At 39.0% G+C, this 23,027-nt stretch overlaps 1 protein-coding gene across 7 annotated transcripts in view; it reads left to right on the top strand.

The window, feature by feature from the left end:
* The window catches only part of STK32B (serine/threonine kinase 32B), a 183,051-nt gene that overhangs the window by 89,791 nt on the left and 70,233 nt on the right, over positions 1 to 23,027 (top strand). For all 7 annotated transcript variants that reach the window (XR_003925229.1, XR_003925214.1, XR_003925218.1 and 4 more), the window contains one exon: positions 1,894 to 2,067. Coding sequence is in view for 3 of the 7 variants with exons in the window: in XM_030026967.1 (XP_029882827.1) it covers positions 1,894 to 2,067 (174 nt within the window). In the remaining 4 variants the exon portion in view is untranslated. The remainder of the gene's footprint in view (positions 1 to 1,893; positions 2,068 to 23,027) is intronic.

Genomic DNA, 23,027 nt, shown 5'->3' with positions numbered 1-23,027 from the left:
CAGGACAGCTCTTTCGTTCCAGACTAGACACAATATTTCACTTATACATTTAAGTAGTTTTCAATCTGTAATTTTAATTTTGGATTTTTTTATATATATAAAAAGAAACCAGGCAAAATCTACACTTTACTCAAGCAGTAACTGAAGGAAAAAATAACATCTCTCATTACATTTGCTCAATGCTACAACTACTTCATTTAAAATAACAGCAGTGTCAAAAAAGAAAAAAAAACCTTAAACATAACTACGTATTTAAGCTTTCCTTTTGCAATTGCTCCAGGCTCAGTAATGTGCAACATTCAGAGTAATTTGAATATAATTGAAGCCTTCTGTTTTTTTAACGTGTGTGTTATGAAATTCTGAGTCTCTGGAGGCGAGCAGACAACATGTGCCGCCTACTTTACTATTTTGCTTCAGAGATTTGACTTATTGAGAAGTAAACTTAATGCAAATAAAATGGCTTTCCCCTCCTGGCATTTGGCAGGCATACAGAAATGCAACAGAAGAGCAGAGTACCTAGAGACACTCGCTTCTCAGAACTGTGTTCGGAAAGAATAGAAAGCATTTAAATTCAAAACGAGCCATCTGTGACAACCCCTAAGCAGTGCCTCATTTCAGAAAGTGCAAGCCTAGGAATGAAAGTGAAACTGTATGTAACTGTCAATTAAAATAATCTAATATAGACTTTTCTGCCTTTGGAGGGAGGGTGGGCACAGGTTTTCTGGAAGCCCACTCTTTTTCATTTCCTTAGCATATATTTTACAGTTCAGGACAACTGAATCACATCTGTAGCCAATGTGTATTACACATCTCATGGGAGAAAAGGTGATGGAAGAGGCACTATCGTTGTGGATCACCTCTCAGCAGTTCATATCCACAACTGGTATAAGCTAATGTAACTTCACATCAAAATTAATTCTAAAACAACTTCTAAGAGAAGAGTGACTTCATATTAGAAATAAGGTATTCAGTGTTCCCCATTTGGGAAATCTAAAATACTGTATCTTAGACAGCTGCATTCAGAAATGAAAACCAGAGAGTTTCTGTCAGTTTATGCAGATCAGAAATGAACAGTAATGGCAGCATAGCCAAGGTAAGTAGAAACACATGGAAATTCCTGCTTGACCAAGCAGTGTATATAGACTATACATTGGCTGGCTACACCTTTGGATTTACAGGATTTAAATCAGATCAGCATTTGATCCTCAGAGTATTCAACAGGCAGTTCTGGGAAAGGGTCCAGAAGAATTCAGTCAGTAACCATGAAGACTCTGTCATTTTATAAGATATAAATTGCAGACTGAAAAAATATGTATTGTTAGGCAGTAAAATTACAGTTTTATTTCTTACTGAATTTGGAGCTGCACTGCAAGCTGTAGAAAATACTCAGCTAATAGAATATTGTGTATATTTATTGAATCTGGAAAATAATCCCGGGACAGCAGCTCTCCATCCTGCCAGGATACTTTCCACAGGCACTGAGCTACACTTGTATGTTTGTGAATACCAAGTGTGTTTCAAGGCCTTCCATTTTATTGCTGTTATTTAGTAAGCCGTTTTGTCAACTGAATGAGTATATGGTTATTTAAAAAAAGTGAAAACCTGAAAGGTATTTTGGATACTGTTTTCTCAACATTCAGGTGTTAATCTATGGTTAAAACAAGACAGTAGTACAGCAGCAGTTCAAGCTCTGCTTGCCTTGAATATGCAGAGAGTGCCACCACAATCAAAGTCTGGTTGCAGGATTGGACCACAGCAGGGAGAAATCAGTGTATGCCTTTTGAGCAAATCACGGACTTACCGTGAACAGATCTACTTACTGAGAGCTACCCCAGGGCACGGCTGTGGCTGCATCACCGACCCCGAGTTCTCAGCTGTAAATTTTTCTTCCAGGTATTCCTTTCAAGACGAAGAAGACATGTTCATGGTGGTTGATCTCTTACTCGGAGGTGATCTGCGTTACCATTTGCAGCAGAACGTCCACTTTAATGAAGGAACTGTTAAGCTGTACATTTGTGAGCTGGCGCTTTCCTTGGATTATTTGCAGAGATACCACATCATTCACAGGTGAGTAAATTTCATCTGATGGATGGGCTGCTTTCTTTTGGTAGAGCAGAGGATTTTTATCACATATCTGATTACATGGTTCTGTTTATTCAAAATCTCTGAAAAGTTTCCATTGTTATCCAAGGGTGGTTTTTTAAAATATTTTCTTTCTGCCCTCGACCATTCAGTAGCCCCATATCATTCTCATACTACCTTTTTCTTGTTCTGACCTCATACAATGATGTATGTTTTTTACTATGGTCTTTAAACACTAAATACAACCCATAACAGCATCGTGGCTGCTTTTAATTTATTTTTAGTTCTCCAGTGCCCCAATGTTCCTGAGCACAAAAATGTTGTAATCCAGTACAAGAACTTCGCACAACAACATCAGGGAAAGGTCACAAAACCAGAGGCTGAGAGTAAAGAATAATTTGTTTATTTGCAGAATCTGCATGAAGGTCAGAAGGAGGAAGAGAGTTGGGGAAATAAAAGAAATAGTAGAAATAAATTGGAACAGTATTAGATGGTGCATCCTTTTTGCACTTCTTAGATTACAACAATCTGTTATTTTTACTGCCTTACAGCTGGCAATCAGTATTCATGTCAAAAAAGGTGTCAAGCATCAGGGTCTGCTTGTTTTCCTTAAACAATTTGGCATTTAACCGAAGCAGCAGGGTAACTTCTCTTTTTATGTTAACACAACAACTATGAAATTAAAAATTATGGGCTTGAGCCTGCATTTTACTCTTTTTAGGCTAAATTCAGGGTATTCCTTCCTGATTTACAGTGGTCTGAATATAAAAATTACCAGTTTTCTGTGTTACTGAAGCTGGATGTGAGTTTCAGAGACCAAACTAAACGAAGCTGTGCCATAGATCTTCCAGTGTCCAGTATAAAAAAATTCCTCCAAATATATTGAGTTCTCATCCCATCCACCTACCAGAGCTGCTTCATGATTTTGCAATAAAGAACCAATAAAAAGTATGATCTGACTTTCTGAAGAGGGAGGGTCCATACGAAATCTCTTTAATCTGAGGTGCAGTAGTATATGGGTGTTCTGTATTACTGAAACTGCACAAGACAAAATTCAAGTAAACGCTGCAACAGTTGTTTTGCTTGCGGTTAAAACTCCTACAAATGTTGCAGGCAACTTCTGAAATTTTGTATCTTTAGCACACTGTTATTATTTTAGAGCATTTCCATGTATTTTGCATACGTTTTCCTTTCTCAGAGAATATTTTAAAGGTGGAACTCAGAATTTTGGCTGACCTTTCCTTCTATGCCTTAAGGAATGTTCTTGGTGAAAAACAAATCGATGAGCATTTTTCTCACCCTCATTTTAATGACGAGACATTTTATGCAAATAGGCTGTCAAAACATTCATGAGAGAATCCAGTTCGTAATCAGAACTTGCATTTTGCTACAAGCCTGTGACTTAAAAATGTTTCACAGAAAAGCCTGTGAAAGGTGGCAGATGTCTTAAGAGAATGAAGGACTGGACTGAAGTCTCTGTGGTTGTTTATATGTGACAGTGTCTGCATTGCCATGGTCCAACTGTGAAATTGGGCAAGACACTTTGTTCTCTTCTGTATTACTTAATCATGACTTGTAAGCACTTGATTTTGCTTACTTTTCTCTTTTGCACTGGTTGTAGTATAGAGTAACACCACTGGCTTCAATACTTGTTGATTTGCACTAAGGCAGGGGAAGGCAGGAAGGGTCTAGAGCTGGTTGTTGGCTCGATTTAGGGGCGAGTTCTGGGGTTTGGTTTTTGCTTTTACTCTACCCCAAAAGTTTTCACAAAACCAGACGTGTCAAAATACCTGTTTCTTAGCCTGTGGCAGATCTTACTGGCTGGCTGGCTAGGATTATTGTTTAGAGTATAAAGAGTCTGGTTCAGAAGTCTTCTGTGTTATAGAAGAGATGTTTATTTTGAAGCTGGCTGACCTGAGATCTGAGCGTGGCTCTCCCACTTCACTACTTACTGCCCGAATCACCCAACTGTGGCACAAGGAGCCTTTCGTCTCTCATCTTCCCACCAATTACCATAAAATCCCAAATGATCCACACGCCAGTGAACACGTTATTTAGCCAGGAGAGTCCCAGCACATTCTGCCTTCTGCCTCACCACCACCTGGAACAGCACTCTGTGGGACGGGTCTTCAGCTGCCATAAATCTCTGTGGCGTGGCTGGCATCAAGAGCACAATGCTGATTTAAATTGGCTCAGGAGCTGAGCCAGCAGTGATGCACAGTGAGGTGACTTGTAGCCATTATTTTATCATTGCAAACACACTGTCTCGATCAGAGGTGAAATCAGTGAGCTGGTTGGTGTTTATACTTTGTGGTAGCAGACCTCAGCAATATCACTGTGACCAAAGGCTTCCCTTCAGCATTCACACAGTAACCTACAAAACTGTATTAGATCTTTCATTTTTAAATAAGTGCATTGGCAGCAAAAGGGGGGGAAAAGGTTAGTGAGTCACAGAGTCATTGAGAGAGCCCCTACTAAATTATGTCTGGGCTACAAAGAAAGAATAGTTGAATGATTCATCAGACTGGGTAGGTGGATTTTCAAATTGCAGTATTATAAAGAGCTGAATATATGATGTGTGAGTCAGGAACTTAACTCCTCCTCAATATTTACAGATGTGTATGAAATATGTTCAGGTTTCCATTACTGTTGCATCCAGCAACATGTCAGAACATTTTTTTCAGGGTTAATCTGCAGCCCCAGGAGTCTAGTATAAGAGGAAGTGGTAATGAAGGGGACAGAAATTATCAGGCATGTATGAATGGATGTAGAAGTGTCCAGATCAGTGCTATGCCAGTTCCCCTTGGAGATGCCTTGCAACGCCTCTGTATTTGCTGATGTGGTTAGCATTGTGTACTTTGAATGTGGCAATCATTTCAGCAATAGAAGTATTGTTTCTGCAGGGATGAATTTATCCATAAATAGTGTAAAACCCACTATTGTTCTGGTGTGTTTATGAAACTTTTAATTTTTATTAATCACATCCATGTATATAAAATCCATATTTGTCACGCACAATGCTGCAATAGTGGATTTAATAAGGAATGCTGCACTGTGTGTCTCGCAGCTCTATTGTAAATGTTTGCATTATATAGATGTTCAGCCAGAATTATAAAAAATTTCAAAAGAAAAGCTATAAGTTTCAAGCTGTGATTTGAAGGCTATTCTTGGCAAATTTTTCACTTAACTTACACAACAGCTAAGTTAATATTGAGATATCTCTAAATTGCTGGTCACAGGTAATGGCTACATCCCAAAACCTTATTTCCTCACAGCCTTGCTGTAATAATATTTTATCCACATTTCTTAAATTAAAAAATAATGCTTTGAAAGTTGGATGAGTGGTGTTTATTATAGACCATCAGATCCACTACACACAGAAAGGGTTCTGAGAATTCACATGGTCTTATTCATTCTCAAATGTTGGATCAAATCTGGCATTCTGCCGTTTCAAGATGGTATGACTAAACACATTCTTTCCAGCGCTGCTTGTATAATACCAGTGAATAATTTGCTGGACAAAAGTTTTCCATCAAAGGCTGAATAAACTTATTTCAGCCATGAGTAACTCAACCTCCTCCTTTCACAAATATTGCTGTTCATACATTTCAATAAAACCACCTGCTTCCTCACCAAAGTAGGCTGCCCACTTTCATTCAGCTGGTTCTTCAGGCAGTAGCTCCAGTGTTGTCTCTCCCAGGATGCTCTTGCAGCTAAAGCCTTGGCTCAGAGCAGCGCTGGCCCTGCAGTGCTGCGGCTGCTGCCCAAGTAACACGCTCGTGCTGATAAAATCACATTTTCTCTTTCTGAAGGGGCAAGTGTTAACTGCATTGCCCTTACAACTTTTCATCATCATTTGGCTCCATTGGTTTTCATCTGCTCAGAAAGGAGGCTGGATGTGGCAGATGTCTGGAAAGGAAATTGCAGTAACCTTCCAGCACAATTTTAGAATACCGGACTAGCTGTTTGATCTGCATGCCCAGGGCTTTTTTATTTCAGTGGGGTTTTTTTTAATGCAAAACCATTCGTGTGTGTATGTGTACATATATAAACATACATATAAATTTTTGGTTGAAGCACAATATGATTGGAATCAATCCAGCTTGGCAGATCTCTGCTGTGTGGCTACTGTGATCACCACTCTGTTTTCCATTCCTGCAAGTTCTGCCTCCAACGGAGAGTAGCACCAGGAGCTGTTCCAGCTCTGAACAGCTACTCAGCAGCAGTGCAGGGTGGGCAAAAGCTAATGGAAAATGGTGACAAATCGAGCATTACATTTTCCTCTGCCAGCTGATCCACTGCAGAGTAAGGGTGTCTTGCTGCTACCAGCTAGACAAGCTGTACTCTTTGTTCAGCACTGCTAGGCTGGGCTACGGTGTAGCAGATGCCTGTTTGTTCATTACCATTGAGCCTTTCAAGGTGTTCAGCGGTCTGGTGAAATAAGGTAAAACGTGCAAATGATTAGACTCTTCTTTAAAACGGGCTTTCCCAGTCTCACTTGTGATACCATACACCAAAAGATCAAACTCTAATTTAAAATGTTCCCTTCGTAACACTGTTCATTTAGTATGTAAGCAGTAAATAGGTTTGGAAATTATTTGAAAATGGAGAATTTGCCCTTTGTTGTTTTCCACAGATGTCACAGGCAGAATAGTGCCAACCTGAGATTTACCAGGACATACTAAAAGGACACAGTTCCTTATGGATTTCAGTGCATACTAGTAGTCTTCTTGCTCGTAAGCATGTGCAGGTGAAGAAGAAAATATAGTAGAGTCTGAAGTAGATGAAACGGGAAAAAATTACTCATAAGCATTACCAAAGGTCATGACAGGTCAAGAGGCCTGTCCATTGAATTTTCTTAATTTGTTTTCCCAGGTCTCTTCCATGTCATTCTATTATGTTCTTTAAACAAGTGCAAGCCCACATTATTTCCAAGGACAAATTACAGGACCTGAGCAATGAGTTATGTAAGAGAAGCAGATTAGAAAACATATCAAAACCAGCCAAAAAAGAAACACCATGCAAACCACAAAGCACAGAAAACCTGCTGAAAGCTTATGAACCAACACTGATCAAAAAGGAAGTGATTCACAAATTATAGGCACAAAATGTATTTAAATTTCAGTCATGTCCTTAAAAAAAAAATTAGATATCACAAGATATGAATATGCAGAGAACAATCCTTTCAACTTTTGAACAGAGTTCTCTACCTACAAGAACAAATTAATTTTGCTTCTGTTCGGCAACAGTAAAATAAAAAGTTATTTGATATACCAGATGACATACTGCAAATAAATGAAGTTGGTTTGGAAACACACTGAGATTTTAATATCCAGAGACTAGATTACTAATGAAGTAAAACTGCCTGTATTGAGGAAGAGACACAGGGAACACTCTGAGATGCATGATGCCCCATCAGGTGCTGCAGTCCTGCCACTGGCACTGATATAATCTTTTATCGTGGGCATAGTGGGCTCTCCACCACTCATGTTGTCACGGTCCACTCGGTGGACTCGTGATGGTTCGTTTGCTACGATCTCGAAAGTGCAAAATTAAGGTGACCAACACCAAAGGGGATAACAGTAATCACACAGTAAAACTTTATTGTATTGCCTGTGAAGAGGCACGCGATAGTTAGAGATGGGTGAAAGAAAGGAGAAAAGTAAAGTTAAGTTTAGAGAGAGGAAAAAGAGAGGTTATAGCTACCACCGCTGATCTCAAGACGTCCTAACGGTCCCGGGTCCAGCTAATGCTGCGTCGTCGATCGTCGTGGTCCTTGGTGGGGAAGCTTCAAATTCCCATTGTTCAGAAGTCATCTTTTATGCTTAGTAACACACCTTGCTCCACCTCTGCCTCAGGAGTCTCCACCCTTCTCAGAATACAATTATCATATCTCCGCCCTTCTCGAGCGAGGCTATCACGCAGGCGCAGGGTCAGTGTCTGAGGCGTGGTAAGTCTTGGAGGTGGGTAGCCTTCGACCAGGAGGTGTGTTTTGGTATTATAATGAAGCAAAGTTCGTCTAGAGTTCATGATTTCTTCATCGATGTTATGGCAACAGGTGCAATCCATCCTTTTTGACAGTAGCTATGCGGTTATCTCTAGCAGCTCTAGCCAGGTACCTTCCAGGAGCCTTGTACCGCACATTCTGTCCTTGGGATTGGCCGCTGCGCTCCAAACAGGCCGTTGTCAGGTAATGTACTGTTCATGTTCCTGATGACAATGTTGAGACAATGCTGATTTTGTGACCGACTCTTACACATGTGAAATATCAGAAGACACCCACCACACCCTTACTCCTTTCATACCCCATTGCTGAGGGATCCTCATTGCAGTCAGCAGGGGATTGCTTTGTTCCTTACAGTTTTCAAGTGAGTAGATGAAGTTGCCCCTCAGCCGTTTCTTTCATCCTCCTTCTTCTCATTATTGCAAAGTTGTAAGAATGTGCTTACATGACATATTTTGTTTAGCCAAGGAAAACTCATCTCACAAGTCCTACATCATTTAAAATTTAGGCATCCGGTCAATGTTAGGAGAGGGAAGATCTGAACTATCGATTGAGCTTGGCCAACTACCTTGCATTAGGTGAAAAACCTCCAGTGGCCAAAGATAACCTAAATTGAGCCCATCCTAAGTGTTTGTTTGTGCTGTATAGAGCTCTAGAGAACAAGTGTCCTTCACTAAAAAGAATAAGTCCTGTGATTATAGTTGGTTTTCCTTTTGCTTGCTTCTCTGTTTAAAAACAGACACCCCCACAAGTGTAGATATCATCTAGACAGAGGAGTGTATGACATGTACCTAGAAGAAAAAGTTATGTCTTACTAATTCTTCTATAATGCAACTAGAAAGAATTTCAAACAATTTTATCTGAATTGTAATTTTTACACACTGATTTAAAGGTTTTCCTGAATCCTTCCTCACCTCACTGTCATTTAGCTGCAACAGACATAATAAACATGAAAGATCGTGTTTTTTCTAAAACTCTAAAATCACAATAGAATTACTAGGGAATTGTGGACTTATACAGGTCTGACTTGCTCCAAGTAGTTGTAGCTCCATACTCTTCATTATTGGAAAACACAGCTCCCTTGGAGCAAGATAAAGCATTTCCACACAGGGAATCAGCACTTCATGCTGTTCACGGCTAAGTACACAGGAAGAGGAGACAGTGTAGAGAAACTGAGGCACAGGCAAATTCAGACTCTCTGCCACGTCAGGAGGTACAAATCTTTTTGAAAATGGGCAACAAAAAGCTACTAGGGAATTACTTTGCCCTAGAGCTTGCTGCTGCAATGAGTGTGATAGCCAGCATCCTGGAGATGCTAGCAGGTCCACTGACACCTGGGCTCAGCACATCCTTTTCTGTGGCGTGTGCTCAAAGGCAACATAGGAAGTCCATGTAGGTATTACACACCAATTTGCCAGTTCCATGCTTTGCATTTCCCACTTTCCGGTCACTGTGGCAGGGAGCATAGTATTGGTTTGGTGTTTTCATCTACGTCTGTCTTCCAGAGGGCTTTCCTAAAGCCCTTCATTGCGTTTGTTCTGGGATTATAATGACTTTCCTATGAATTGCTTCTATTTTCTGTAGAGTACACCCCCCGCCTAAATCAGCTGCCATCACCTGTCCGTGTTACTGTTTTTCGCTTCCTTCTGGTTTTCTTTAATAATCCCTTTACATTAACCTACCTTTTAGGAAGAGAAGTCTTATAAAAGCAGTCTTCAGGGCACATGATACGTATTAAAATGCAATTTATCACCCTATTGATGGATAATGAAATTAAATGTTTTCCTTCCTTCCTTCCTTCCCCCACTCTTCCGTATTAAAATTTAGATCATGAACCATTTTCATAGATTCAGACACTGAAGCAGAAGATGCTGACAGAATTGAAGCAGAGCTCTATAGTCAAGATTATCTCAAGTCTCCATCCACAAATCTGATCTGGTTTATGCCAGTTTTCTGCTTTAGTATATTGCTAGTTTCTTTGTGGCCAATGCGGTGTGAGTGCTATCGGAGCCATCTTTCTTTCTCAGAAATCTGTTAGAAATTTCTTGGTGTTGCTTTAAAGCTTCGAGTGATTTTAGTATAGGCATCTGTTCCCAACTTATGTATACTAGCGAAGACCACCATATTAATGACATATTGATACTGTAATTCTAAATATAATAATCAAGAGTATTAATAACATTTAAATAATTTTCAGTAAGTAATTAAAATGATTAAGCATTCCTTCTAGAGAGGCATAAGTGTATCCACAGTATGAATTGCCTTCCTCATATGACACTGCCTGGTTTACCCTGGTTTTGTGACCCTCCAGCCCCCACCTGCCATCCCGGGGTGGTGCTGCTCTCCCGGCCTCCCTGGGCCAGCTGGGAGGGGAGGAGAGGCTGAACGAAAGCTCCTCTCACCAGCAAGATCAAATTAGCAATGAATGAAGGCTTAATTAACAGAGGAGAGAACAAGAGCCAATCCCCTCTGACACAATATTGATCCTTTTTTCCAAAGCTTTGTTGTTAATGTTATATTAAAAGTATTCTGATCTGTTTGCATCTTGGAAATTTCACATCATGACTGTATACGCAGGCATATTCTCTCCACTGAAGTGGCAGATTTGCATGCAATGTACTTAAGTCATTTTTTGGTTTGCAGTCAGTGAAGAAATTTAAAATCTTTGATTAGAGTATGTAGATGGAGAGAGGGAATATGGAAAAAGACTGTAAACTTCAGGCTGAGCAACATATAAACCAATAGCAGCATATGGACAATTGCTTCTTTCTCCTCTTTCTGCTTTAATGGTTGCAACATTTTTTCAGCTTGGATGAGCAATACATACATAGCGTATTTTATCATTCCCTTGGAGATTTCCTTACAATGTAAGTTTTGGTTTAATATATGGCAAAATAACAAAGACTTAAAGCAAAAAGTGCACATTTACATTATTTCCTCATGAGTGCAAAAGTCTTTCATATCTCAGGAATTGAGTAGATTGTCCATGGTGGGGCAGAAGGCATTTCATTAAAGGATATTGCAATTCAAGCTTCCTTCTTGCCTTAGAAATGCATTCAGCAGCTTTCAGCACAGCTTTGATATTTCAGGTGAGATGTGGTCTGCTTTGTACAATTTTTGACTTAGCAGATATACAGAGGGATGGGAAAGAGTGGGAGTTGCAACGCTGATCATCAGACAGAGTTTAATCTTTCAAAACAAATCATCTGGTGGGCAAGGACTGTAATTAACTTACAGATTGCCATGAGATTTGTTCTGCTGAAGTTGCCTTCTCAATTTTTTTTCTCTTGCATTTATTCTCTATATCCTTTTTTGGGAGCTCCTTGGGGCATTCCCTCAAGGTTATTTTCAAACCTCTCTACATCCTCTGTGAACTCCTGTCCCAACTCCCCTGGATGGGTTTTACAGAGGAGAAAGCAGAGCAGCTCAAGCTTTGATGCTATAAGACAGACAGTCCTACTGATGAGCCTCTGCTTCTCCCAACATGTGCGTACGCAGCTTACGCTCATCCCCAGGGGAATTTCCTACTGACCCAGTGGGGATAATTGCACTTTTCTGCAGCAGAGGAGACAAGGCAAGCCTGCAATTCAGCAGTTGTGGTGCTCCTGCACATGCAGATCTGCTATCAGCAGGGAAAGACCTTAAAATACGGTGCCAAACTGGGACCTTGCAAGGCGGGAGCAGCACCTGGTAGGTGGTACACTTTCAATGAACCAAAATTTATTAAATTAGATTCTGGTGAATTTGGTCATTCTTTACACTGAGGATCAAAATCATCTTTACAGTCAGACTAACAAGAATGAGAAATAACCTCTCTTCAGTGACTACCAGTTTTTATTCAGTCATTTATCTGTTCATCTTGTTATACACATTAAACTTTGGTGGTGTTATGAATGCAGAGGAGTTGCTTTCTAGTCTAATGATAAAAACAATACAAGGCTGGAGCTTCTATTTTTTTTTTTCCTTTCACAGTGACTATTCTGTGTCGAATGATGTTATAGTCTCACGATTTATTTCAGTGATATTCTTATTGCACATTTCACACTTTTTTTTTACTTTTGGGAGTTTAATTATGAGCACAAGTAATTCAGAAGATAAATATGAGTATCTTATGATAAAACTGTGGGCCCTTTTTCTATACATCTTTATCTTTACCCTGCTGTCAGGTTTAGTTCATATTGTAAGCATTTTGACGTTCAAACCGTATTTTTCTCTGGCTTTATTTAGCCCTCAAACTTCATTAGTTTTTAGTAAAAACCAACCCTGCTTAAAATCTCATCTTTCTCTGTAGTTGTTATCATTCAATGTCAAATGATTTGCAATGGAACTGGAATGATAAAAGACTTCATGAATGATAAAAACACACTACAAGAACAATAACGGCACAGAAGGTATCAATTTTTTAACAATGTCAGAAAAACAAACTGGTTGGACAGTCTTACACTGAGCTCTGAATGTCTGGCCCATGAGTTCACAGTCTGGACTTTCAGTGAACGTGGCTGATTTTTCAGCCAGCTGAGCAGCTACACTTCGGAGAGCCAGTAGCAAGAAAAAAAGAAACTGGTAGTAAGATGGATGGATTTGACCGTACCAAGAAGAAAAAGGACATAATCTCCCTGCATAAAGTGTGGAGGAGATGTCCAGAGGGACACTAGGAGGGCTGAAGAAGAGACTGGGGAGTGCAGAGTGTGGTGTGGGGTGTGGGCAAGGAAGACCTGCTGTGGAAAGGGGCAGACCCTAAAAGCCAAAATCAGGAGTGACCAGAGAGAGTAGAGAATGTGGGAGAGAGGCACCATGAAGTCAGGGGGAGAAATAACAGGGGAAATGCCTGTATATGATGCCAGTATATGAATTCCAGGTCAGAGGGGTAAGGCTTACTGAAGGCTGAGTGGTTTTGAGTATGTCTGTCTTGGTCATTGTTGGGGTCAAACAGCTTTATTCACCAACTGGGAAAACTGCTCAGAGTTCTGCAGAGAAAAATTATTACACTGGCATAAAAATTAATCTCTCTGTATATTCCTAGAAAAGGTGCTGATGTTCGGAAATGTACTTTTAGATTTCCTATGTTGCTCTCTCAAGCTGCTACAAAAATTAAGGCATGGTCCTCTTTAAAAATGTCAGATCAATAGGGCCACTTGATGAGTGTCAGAGCTCTATTTTGAATGCAAGTCAATAAAAAATAATTGACTTATTGTCAATAATCACTAATAATTACTAATATAGTCACTTAGTAAGACTTGCTAAGTGGAAAACCTATTGCCCGAATGCTGCATTTCTCAGCTTTTATGCTCATTAAATGTATTAGTTATCTAGAGTTCTGCCTTTAAATTCTACAGAGACTCACAGCTTGCCTCTTAATTTGAGATGCTGTAGAATTTTCCCCTGATGGTGCTCCTTCAACTCTCTTCTGCAAACCTACTCAGCCACAGAAACACTCTGCAGACGGGCCCCAATGCAAATACATGCACTTACATATGTATAGAGAGTTGAACATTAATTAAAGTATCAGCTTATTTCCCTGAGTCTCAGAGTACCTCTACTGCTGAAACTAAGAATTATGAGCATATAGGTAAGGATGTCCATTTCCAGCTAACAGTCTTTTATCCTGTCATTATTGTTTAATATTTGCTTTTGGAAGATACAGTATCAAAAAGGAATAACAGATCTAAAGCTGAGAAATTGAATTATTAAGGCTTAGTTGTCTAGATTTTGGAACATATACCTGAAACCAGTGTAACTAACTCTTTAGTTAATGGGAAGAAAGGTGGAGCTCAGTAAGGTGGAGCTCAGTCATTGCCTGCTCTTCTCTCCTAAGAAATATTTGTCACCAGTTTCCTTACATCAGACAAGATTTTATCTCACTGTGATGAAATGTGGCTCCAGTTGTACAAAAGCAGCTCTGTGTGGCAGTGCCATGTTCCCTGGATGCCACAGGCAGCTGGGCTTGTGATGGCTACCTGTCTGGAGGGAAGCGAGGAAGCCCTGGGCTCCCTCCTCAGACACCCCCCTCTTAACCTCACCCAGCTAGAAGACCCCACAGAGCCTCAGAGGTCTTCATGCTGCAAATGAGGAGGATGTTTTATTTGATGGCGGCATCAAATTCTTAAGCGTGCAAGGTATTTTAACTACAGCACAATTTATCATGTATGAAGGATTGCGTTCTTCGTGGTGTGAGATGACGTCAAACAAGACAATGAGCACCAGAAGCGTGACTCCTGCAAGAGGCTTAAATACCTGCCTGCGCTTTTGTGATAACACATTACAATAATTTGACTCGAGAACATCCCCCGTTGTTTTCATAATTCCGCACAGCATGCAAGAAGTTTCTTATGTTTTTAAAAACTTATTCCACAGTTCACCAAGATCTAAATGCAGGAGTCTATATTTTTTTTAGTTGGCTGTCCAAGCAAGTGGATGCCTAGTCAACACAGCCAACAGAATCTAAAAAGCTATTCAGCTCATCCAAAAATAGAAAGTCATCCGAATGGCTCTTTACGCTCCAATGACCATGTTGTTTATACACCCATTGACTATAAATGGGAATGTAGACACCTAATTCACAGTAGAACCTAATCCAAGTATCTTAATCTGAGAGCTGAATCCCATCTCTATTTTCAGTTGAATAAGTAGCAAGAATAATCCTTATAATAATTTCAGCGTAAGTAGTTACTGTAACAGCAGCTTCTCTGCACAGTCTAGTTTAAATACACCTCCACCTGTACTATATTCTTGCCTAGTAATCTTAACCAGGATGTTGCTACTGCAGTCTGTGGACTTAAGTAATATTGCTGATCTTTCATTCCTTATCCAAGTTCATCAAGAGGAGTTGGAATACTTGGCTGTTTGATTTCAAGCAATATGTTGTTGACATCTCTTAGAATAGGGAGACTTCTTAAAAAGGTGGTGTACTGGAATATGAGTTGAGGTTTGGGTCAAATGTAGCCTGTCAAGTCTCTTCTATCTTAGACAGCAATCTGCAGGAATACACACATTTACTGCTCTCTGAGTTTCTTTGTAAATATTCCTTCTTAAAGCACCCAAAGTTATTCTTAGAAGTAATTTATTACATTCCTTTCCAGGATAGGTGAGGCTGGAGGTAGAAAAGTGTTATGAGACTTCTGTTCAAAACATTAAAGATTGGTTGGAGGGACCAAATGCAGCATAAAATCAGATATTTGCCCCTCTGTTTCATGGAATTATTCCATCTGTTGGTGGATTTCACAAGAAGACCTGCCAGCTGCTACTGACATTTCAGGTAGCAGCAGGTCAGGTTTTTTAATCATTTACCAAGTATAGTTTTCTTTTCAAGCACAGACTCTGCACCTCCCATCCTGGTCTACTGCAGCTTACTTTTACATATATTAAATCTATAAAACCACCCAGAAGGGGAAGCATATGCAGGACATCAAAGCTCACTTGACTGTGGAACATATTCAGCTTCCTCTCAGTGATATGTCCTGGTTGTGTATATTATAGGGTCTGAGCCAGTCAATTTGAAGAGTAAAGGCCCAAATACTTAAAGGATGGTTCTCATGTCACAGGCATGAGCCAGCAGGAGATGATGGCAGTGGTGAGGGTGGTGAGGAATCTGACATTCATGCTAGCATTTGAGGTTTCAGATCAGAGTGAACTAGAGAGCATTGCATGGTTGTTTTCTGCTTGCTGGTCTCCAGCCATTCTCCCTGCTACACTGTACTGCTGAAACTTGGATCAGCAGAAAATGTGCTGAATGGGAAGCTTCACTGCTGCATTGAAGGGATGACTGCCCAGGCACTCGCTGAAAACCTGAAACCTTTGGAAGTTGCTGTCACCTTCCTTGGCCTGCACGTGAAGTCCACCATGCTGAACCATACTTTAATTGCCAGCCACGTTGGCTGTAATTAGTTGCACTTTGGTATGGATGAAGGAAACAGTTGTTAAACAATGTGATATTGTTATTTGGGATACTGCTGTTCTAACAGATGTCTGATGAACTTTTACATATAGAAACTGGTAGGGCTTTTAAGGCAAATTTTAGGTATATTATACAGTAATTACACACTATGAAATGTGGCTGACTTAAGCACACGTGTGTGTTTGGAATTCTGGTTTGGTTTTTTTTTTCTTTTTTTAGTTTGTCTGATAAGCTGAGCAAACTCTTGGAGATGGGATACATCTGAATGGGTCTATTCTGTACTTTATGCACTGAAAAAGAAAGGACCAGCTACATGAATTTCAGCCATTGCAAAACACCACTCTTTCAATGCTAGCTTTTTACAACAGATAAAGCCAAACGTGCTTATTAGTGACAATGCTCTCTTGATTTATCTTTAGGCAGAGGACAAGTGTCATCAATTTCTTCCCTCATTTAGTTTCACACATGGATTTCTGTCTGTGTAAATTGGAAGACAGCTTATGCCTTTTACTGGAAGGAGACGGATACTCATGCAATTGCCGTCAGAGTACATGCTGGGTACATTCTCCCTCTTATTCCTAGTCAAAAGCCTCACATGGTATCATGGAAAGAAGCATCACCATTGCAATGTGTATGCTTTCCTGCTGGACCAGATAATTTTTTCCAAGTGCCATACTCCAGTTAGCATCTAGTGAGTCCGTCCACTTTGCATGGTTATCAGAGAAGTCACCTGTTCTGGAAAGCTGATTCAGACACAGGGGTATGACCCTTGTACTCATATGCACAGAAGGTCTCAGCAATACTTGATGCTACAACACAGAAAAGATTAGAGTCACCAGCTGTAAGATGATCAACAAATTACTGCTACATGGTGATTCTGCATGACTCCTCCATGTGATCTGGAGAAGCATTTGGCTGAAAAGACTTCTTATTTGAAACGTGGTGATGTTTTGACATCATTACAATGTTTGACGGTTGTTCAAGGTTCCCCTCAGAGCTACCCAAAAGTCCAAGGGCTGTAGTCATGTCTAGCGTTCACTCTAGAAGGCAGTTCTAGCAAAGGAAGCGGCACATTTGCCATTACTTTGAGCCCTTCAGGCAAGATGAAAACTAACCATCGTATTGCCTGCAAGTCATTTGTGCTGGTTAGTGTTCACTTGGAAAAGAACTACTGTGTCCGGAAGGGGAATCCTGGATAACATAGTCTGGGCTTTGTTGTGTAAAAGCTCAGTTTATATGGCCGCAGTGGTACTTTCCAATCCCAGTCTCTGCGACATTATACAATGCAACACAGAGGAGGCGAAGTACAGGTTCACGTTCTCCTTTGGACACATCTTTCTAGCTTTTATAGCATATAGGAATCTTCAGCTATTTTTCTTGTTATAGCAGTATAAAATTACCTCTGTGATAAAGTCACGTTGGATCTTCAGGAAGAACAATATAATGAAATATTCTGTGTTTAATATTTTTATTTTAATTTAGCATCTGTGCAAATTCAGGAGCTAAACCTAGCCAAAGACAACTATTATCTGGCTATATATACCCAGAAATGTGAAAGGTTCAGTACAGGATTCCTGTTTTTAAAAAAGTAATTTTCTTCAACCTGGGACAACAATATCTACCACAACTATTTCTCTAAGATAAAATTGAAAACTACAGTGTTTTCAAAGACCACTGGCCATTCAGACAAATGTGGATATCATTACTGCCACCTATTGCTACAAGTAGAGAATTGAAGACATTTTCATAACTGTATTTTTCCAAATGGAGATAAAATTGGAAAATAACAAGCTTGTTCCAGTTGAGGTATTTGTAAATAAACATGTTTCAGTACCTTCTTTGACAGCTTTGTTATCAGAGCTATACAAAATTAGCTAGTACAAGTGCTAAGAAAAGCCAAAATCTTCATGGACACCTGGTAAAAAATAGTACTAAACTAAAAAGGAACCACAAGCACCATAATGTTCAGCATCATATTAACATGTTTCTATATATCTAGGTACTACAATCCCAAGCCTTGAGCCAGGTGTCCAGACACTCTTTAGAGGTACATAGGAAGAGATAGGGTCTTCAGAGGCATTCGTTAGTGATAGCTTTTTCACTTGTCATAATTATTACAGCAGTTATATCTCGCATACATACTAGAAAATGGTCTTGTTGCCACACAGGTTGCCACATAGAAGGAAAAGCTCTGAAGTGTGATAATGGGCTGGATGATAGGATTCTGATTAGTATCATATGAATGCTTGCTACTGGGTAGTTAGAAGTAGTTACGGATTTTTTGTTTCTGCATTAAAGCCCCAGGAGTAGGAATTGCAAAGAAAAAAAAAATTAAAAAAAAAAAAAAAGATTTTAAACAGGAAAACCCAATAACAAATTTTTTTGCAAGGCCTACTGACTTTTTGAGTACCTCAGGTTCATCACAGACTGTATAACAACAAAACTATGTATTTCTGATTGGTGATAAATATATTATTTGGGATTGCATGTTTAGAATCTTTTCATAGGTGTTTCAGTTTTATGGAATGATTTTGAAATCATGAAACCTTTGCTTATTTTTTTCACACAGAATTCTGTGGATATCTATTAATTTCTAGATTTAGAAGTTGTTTTAATGAGTACTGTGAGATTTGAACATATGATTAAAATATCATAAAACTATTAAAACACTGTGATAAAACCAGATTAAATTTCAAGTTGTAATGTTTGTTAGTCTGAGCCTTTCTTGAAGGCAAGAGTTAATTTTTCTAAGACATCTGATATTTATCTATCCACATACATGTACTTATTTGAAAAAAACAATCTTCTACTGGAAGTTGATGATTCTGAAACTGTATCTGGTAAGTCACTGCAAAACCACAAATTTTTCTCCATGCCTTATTTGGAGCCTGAAATGCAGATTTTTTTTTTTTTTTTTTTTTTTCCTTTTCTGGATGGAGATGGGCCTGATGAAGTAAGTTCCACTGGATGGAACTTAGACCAATTAATATTTTAGACTTTCTGACATTTCAGACTAGAACAGGACACTGGAATTGTCAAAAAAAAGCAATGCTCTTTGACATTCCAAGTCCTCTGTGTACAACAGGCTCCAAAAAGTGCAAGTGGAAATGGCTGACTTGATTGAATGAATTATTGTACCCTTTGCTTCTCAGAAGATAAATTTATGCATGGACATCCTGGTGCAAAATAGCAATTTATTTTGCTTTCAAGCAGAATTATTGGATCTCAGCTGTGCTGGAATTTTCTCCTTACTCAAGACAGAAATAGCTAAAAAAAAAGGTGCATTCCTTTTTATTTATTCCTATAAATAGCTCAGCTCAGCAAAAGCCATGCAACAATAAATTACCTGTGTAACTTATCTCTGGTTGTTAGTGAATTAACCCAAGTTTAAATATGTAAAGACCAGGACAGAACTTTAATTTTTTGTCATCTCAGTCACTTGTTTCTTCATTTGCTGTCCACACCTATGACCAGTGGCTTTTACTAACAGACATCGTTTCCTCATTCCTATTTTAGTCAGGCACCATGAACTGCGAAAGCCTATTTCTGAACTTAATTATTCTGGTGGCTTGGGTGTCAGATGTGGTGCCTTGTGGAAACACATCCAGAGTCATACAAACAAGCATCCACAAGATTTTTTTTCTTTACAGATCTCTCATAATCTAATACTACATCTTCTCAGCCAATTTCCAATTTTACTGAAGTCTTTAAATTTCAAAATTACAGTGATTCATGGGGTTATGTCATGGCATGGCATTCATTAGAGCAGGAACAGAAGGCTCTGAAGGTCTTTTTATAAAAGGACAGTAAGTGGCAGCAATTACTGGTGACATCTAAGTGAGGGGTATGTGAACTGGCAATCAGAGGTCTGGAGCAGTCAAAAGTCTTTCATTCCCATCCATCTGATAGGAAATAACAGTAAAGAACTCTGCGATTCTTACTATGACTTTGTTTTAATACCATTGAACATTTATTGAAACTAGGAGGGATGTTGGTCAGGAACAAAAACCTAAAAAGATAAAAGTGATGAGGTGTTGATGAAAGGAAGAGAGGATGCATCAGATTTCATTAAGGCTATTTCTTGAGCAAGCGCTATTGGTAGCTACTCTGCACAGCTCAGCTCTGAAGGATACATCATTTCTGTGCTGCCCTTATAGAAGCAAAATACTTCTGACCAAATTCATCTCCTGGCTGTACAGTGGCCAGTATGTATTGACTTTTCCTTCATCCAAAGCTTCAACAAATTTGCCACAAGAAAACCTCACTATGTATGCACTCACTTTCTTTATGATCTGCATACCTTGGACATGTGTATTATTTGTGAATCTAAATATCCAGTAGGAAGGAAATAAGGTCCCTATCTGTGAAAATCAGAATTTGTTCGCATTTCTTTCCATAATCAGGAGAAATCCCTTTATAATGTATGATATGGTTCATTTCAGTGCTCTGATAAACTGATAAGTCTCATGTGAACTTGAATAATCCATAGCTGAAACTTATATTTCCCAATTCATTGCCATTTTTATGGCTGTTAAGAACTGTTATACAGCTAATATTAATCGCAATGAAAATTGTTCAGAATTACTCATGTCACATCAGTTTATTATTATATGGCAGGTATACATTTGTGATTGAATGTGAAACATTGGTGTGACTAACAAAACCTAAAAAAAAACCCTAATAAAAAATAAAAGGTTCTGGTCAGGTATATTCTGTAGTATATAAATGGGTTATGAGCAAATAATTGAGAATAATTTAGTATTTGAGAGAATCAGATACTCAGTAAACTGAGGTTATTGGACTTGTCCCTGCATGACTTCAGGTTGTTATCCAGAAATTGTTGCTTTTTACCGTGCTTTTTTTTAATAGTAATAGCTGTCTTCTAGACTTTAACACTGTAACTACTAGCCAATGCAGATGCCTAGTCTTCTTATAGCATTCCCTATATCCAAGAATACAACCAGTGCTCACATTCAGTCATGAATGTTGGGACTATTTTGACAAAGAGAAGGCAAACAGGATTGTGAAGGTCACTGTTGGTTAAAAACTAGTGAATGTGACTTTCTGTGATCTTAACACAATTTGTTTTTCCCCAGTGAAAACAGTAACTTCAAATGCCTGTTTCTGCATAAGGAAAAAATATTAATATAAGAAATGAGTTGCCTAATTAAGAAAAAAGCCTTTAAACTCAGTATTTCAAGGTTTATCCTACACAACATACAGTTAGATTGTCAGTGTACGAGAAAAACTTTATTAGGGTTGAAACAATGTCTGCTGAAGCCAATGTAATCCTTCCATTGACTTCCAGGGTCTTTGTCTGGATCTTGCTTCTTTTGCACCCTTATGAGAATGCAAAATCCATCTAATTTAATTTCTCTGTTGGATATTTTGAAACGATCTCTGAGGGAAAAAACCCTTAGCATTCTGCAGGGACATAGCCTGCCTTAACTGTAAGCCAACGAATTTTAGTGACACACATGTAAATATGGGCTTGCCACATCCAGACTGAGACAAGCATATCTTGTGACCCATGGAGTTTTATTGTCAATGGGCTCTAGGTATTACCACTTACCCTGGAGGAGGTTTGTTATGGGCTGTAGAGCTAGGTGTGGTTTAAAGGAAGTTACTCGGTTGCTGCTCCTGACCTGAAGGGTGGAGAAAGCTCTCTTTGCTCCCTGCAGAACTTGTCTATGCATAAAGGAACATGGGAAAAATTCAGGTTGGAAGTGACCTCAGGATGTCTCTAGTCCAACCTTCTGATTAAAGGATGATTGGATATGACATCAGACCAGGCTCCCCAGGGTTTTATGTAGTCATGTCTTGAAAAACTCCAAGGATGGTGACCACACAGCCCCTCTGGGCAGCCTGTCCCACTGCTTGTCTGTCCCCATGGTGAAAGTTTTCCTTTACATCCAGTCTGAACCTCCCTTGTTTCAACTTACACCTGTTGTTCATATGCTAGATTCTGTCCTTTGAATGAAAGTGAGTACATGTCTTCTGTCTATTCAAATAAAAGCAGTTAAGAGCTGTTTTTAAAAATCTAAGACTTCATGAGTTTGTACACAACTGAGTTTTCTCTAAGTTGCCTTTGGCTAATGAAGAGTTGAAACCTCAACGGTCCTCACTGAGAGAAAACCAATCATCATTGAAAAATTGAAATACTCCTAATAAGTCATGCTGGTAAAACTGCTATTGACTGAAATGCTCATCAATGTTACTGTGGGATTTTAGAAGCTCAAGAGAATGGAAATGTGATAATACATTAGATCCTGCTCTGAGCCAGCAAGGCAAAGAGTGAAATCTGTCAGATATAAAGTTGAAAGAATGTACTTTGGATTTTTTGCTGATATGAAATAAAGGGTTAGGGGTTATTACACATGTGAATTCAGACCCATCCAGAGCTGTTATAACTGAAATATTTCCTCTGATAATATTAAAAAGCTGCTTGGACTGGCAAAGAACAGCTGTCCCTGTGTTGGAAACACATGAAATCTTTTGATGAAATAAGGAGAAAATACAGGCAAGAGCAAAAAATCACACATTTATACATGGCAGAAACCAAGCCTATGGTGTTTGTATGTTTGCTGCAAAACAGGAAAGCAGAATAAAACAGATGGGAAGTGTTAGTTTTTCAGTTCTCACAGGTTTAACGAAAAGCATAGATCTAGTGTTTGGCATTATTGATGTTTCAAAAAGGTGAAGGAAAGACAGCATCTGTACTTGTTGTAGAAGTGCTTTCCTAAACCAATTAGATTAACCTTAGCTGGAGGAACTCTAGTTCTGTTATTCACATCAATGGCTAGATCTTTGTTTAAGCCTCTGAAGCATTTTTACACAATTATGTCTTGTAATAATCAACTTGAGTTTAATTCTCAGTTGTGTAAATAAAACCCTGTTTGTTTAGTTCACTTCGGTTTTGTGAAATACGAACCTTGCTTTCATGTTCCAAAAGCAAATAGAAAAATTCTATTGACCATCTAGATACTATTTATTATTTGATATGTCTGTCACATCGCATCTTACAGATCTTTTCTGTTAACTAAACAA

This window comes from Aquila chrysaetos, chromosome 1 (assembly GCF_900496995.4).
Source record: "Aquila chrysaetos chrysaetos chromosome 1, bAquChr1.4, whole genome shotgun sequence".
Taxonomy (NCBI): Eukaryota; Metazoa; Chordata; class Aves; order Accipitriformes; family Accipitridae; genus Aquila; species Aquila chrysaetos.
This window is presented reverse-complemented; position numbering and strand designations above follow the sequence as displayed.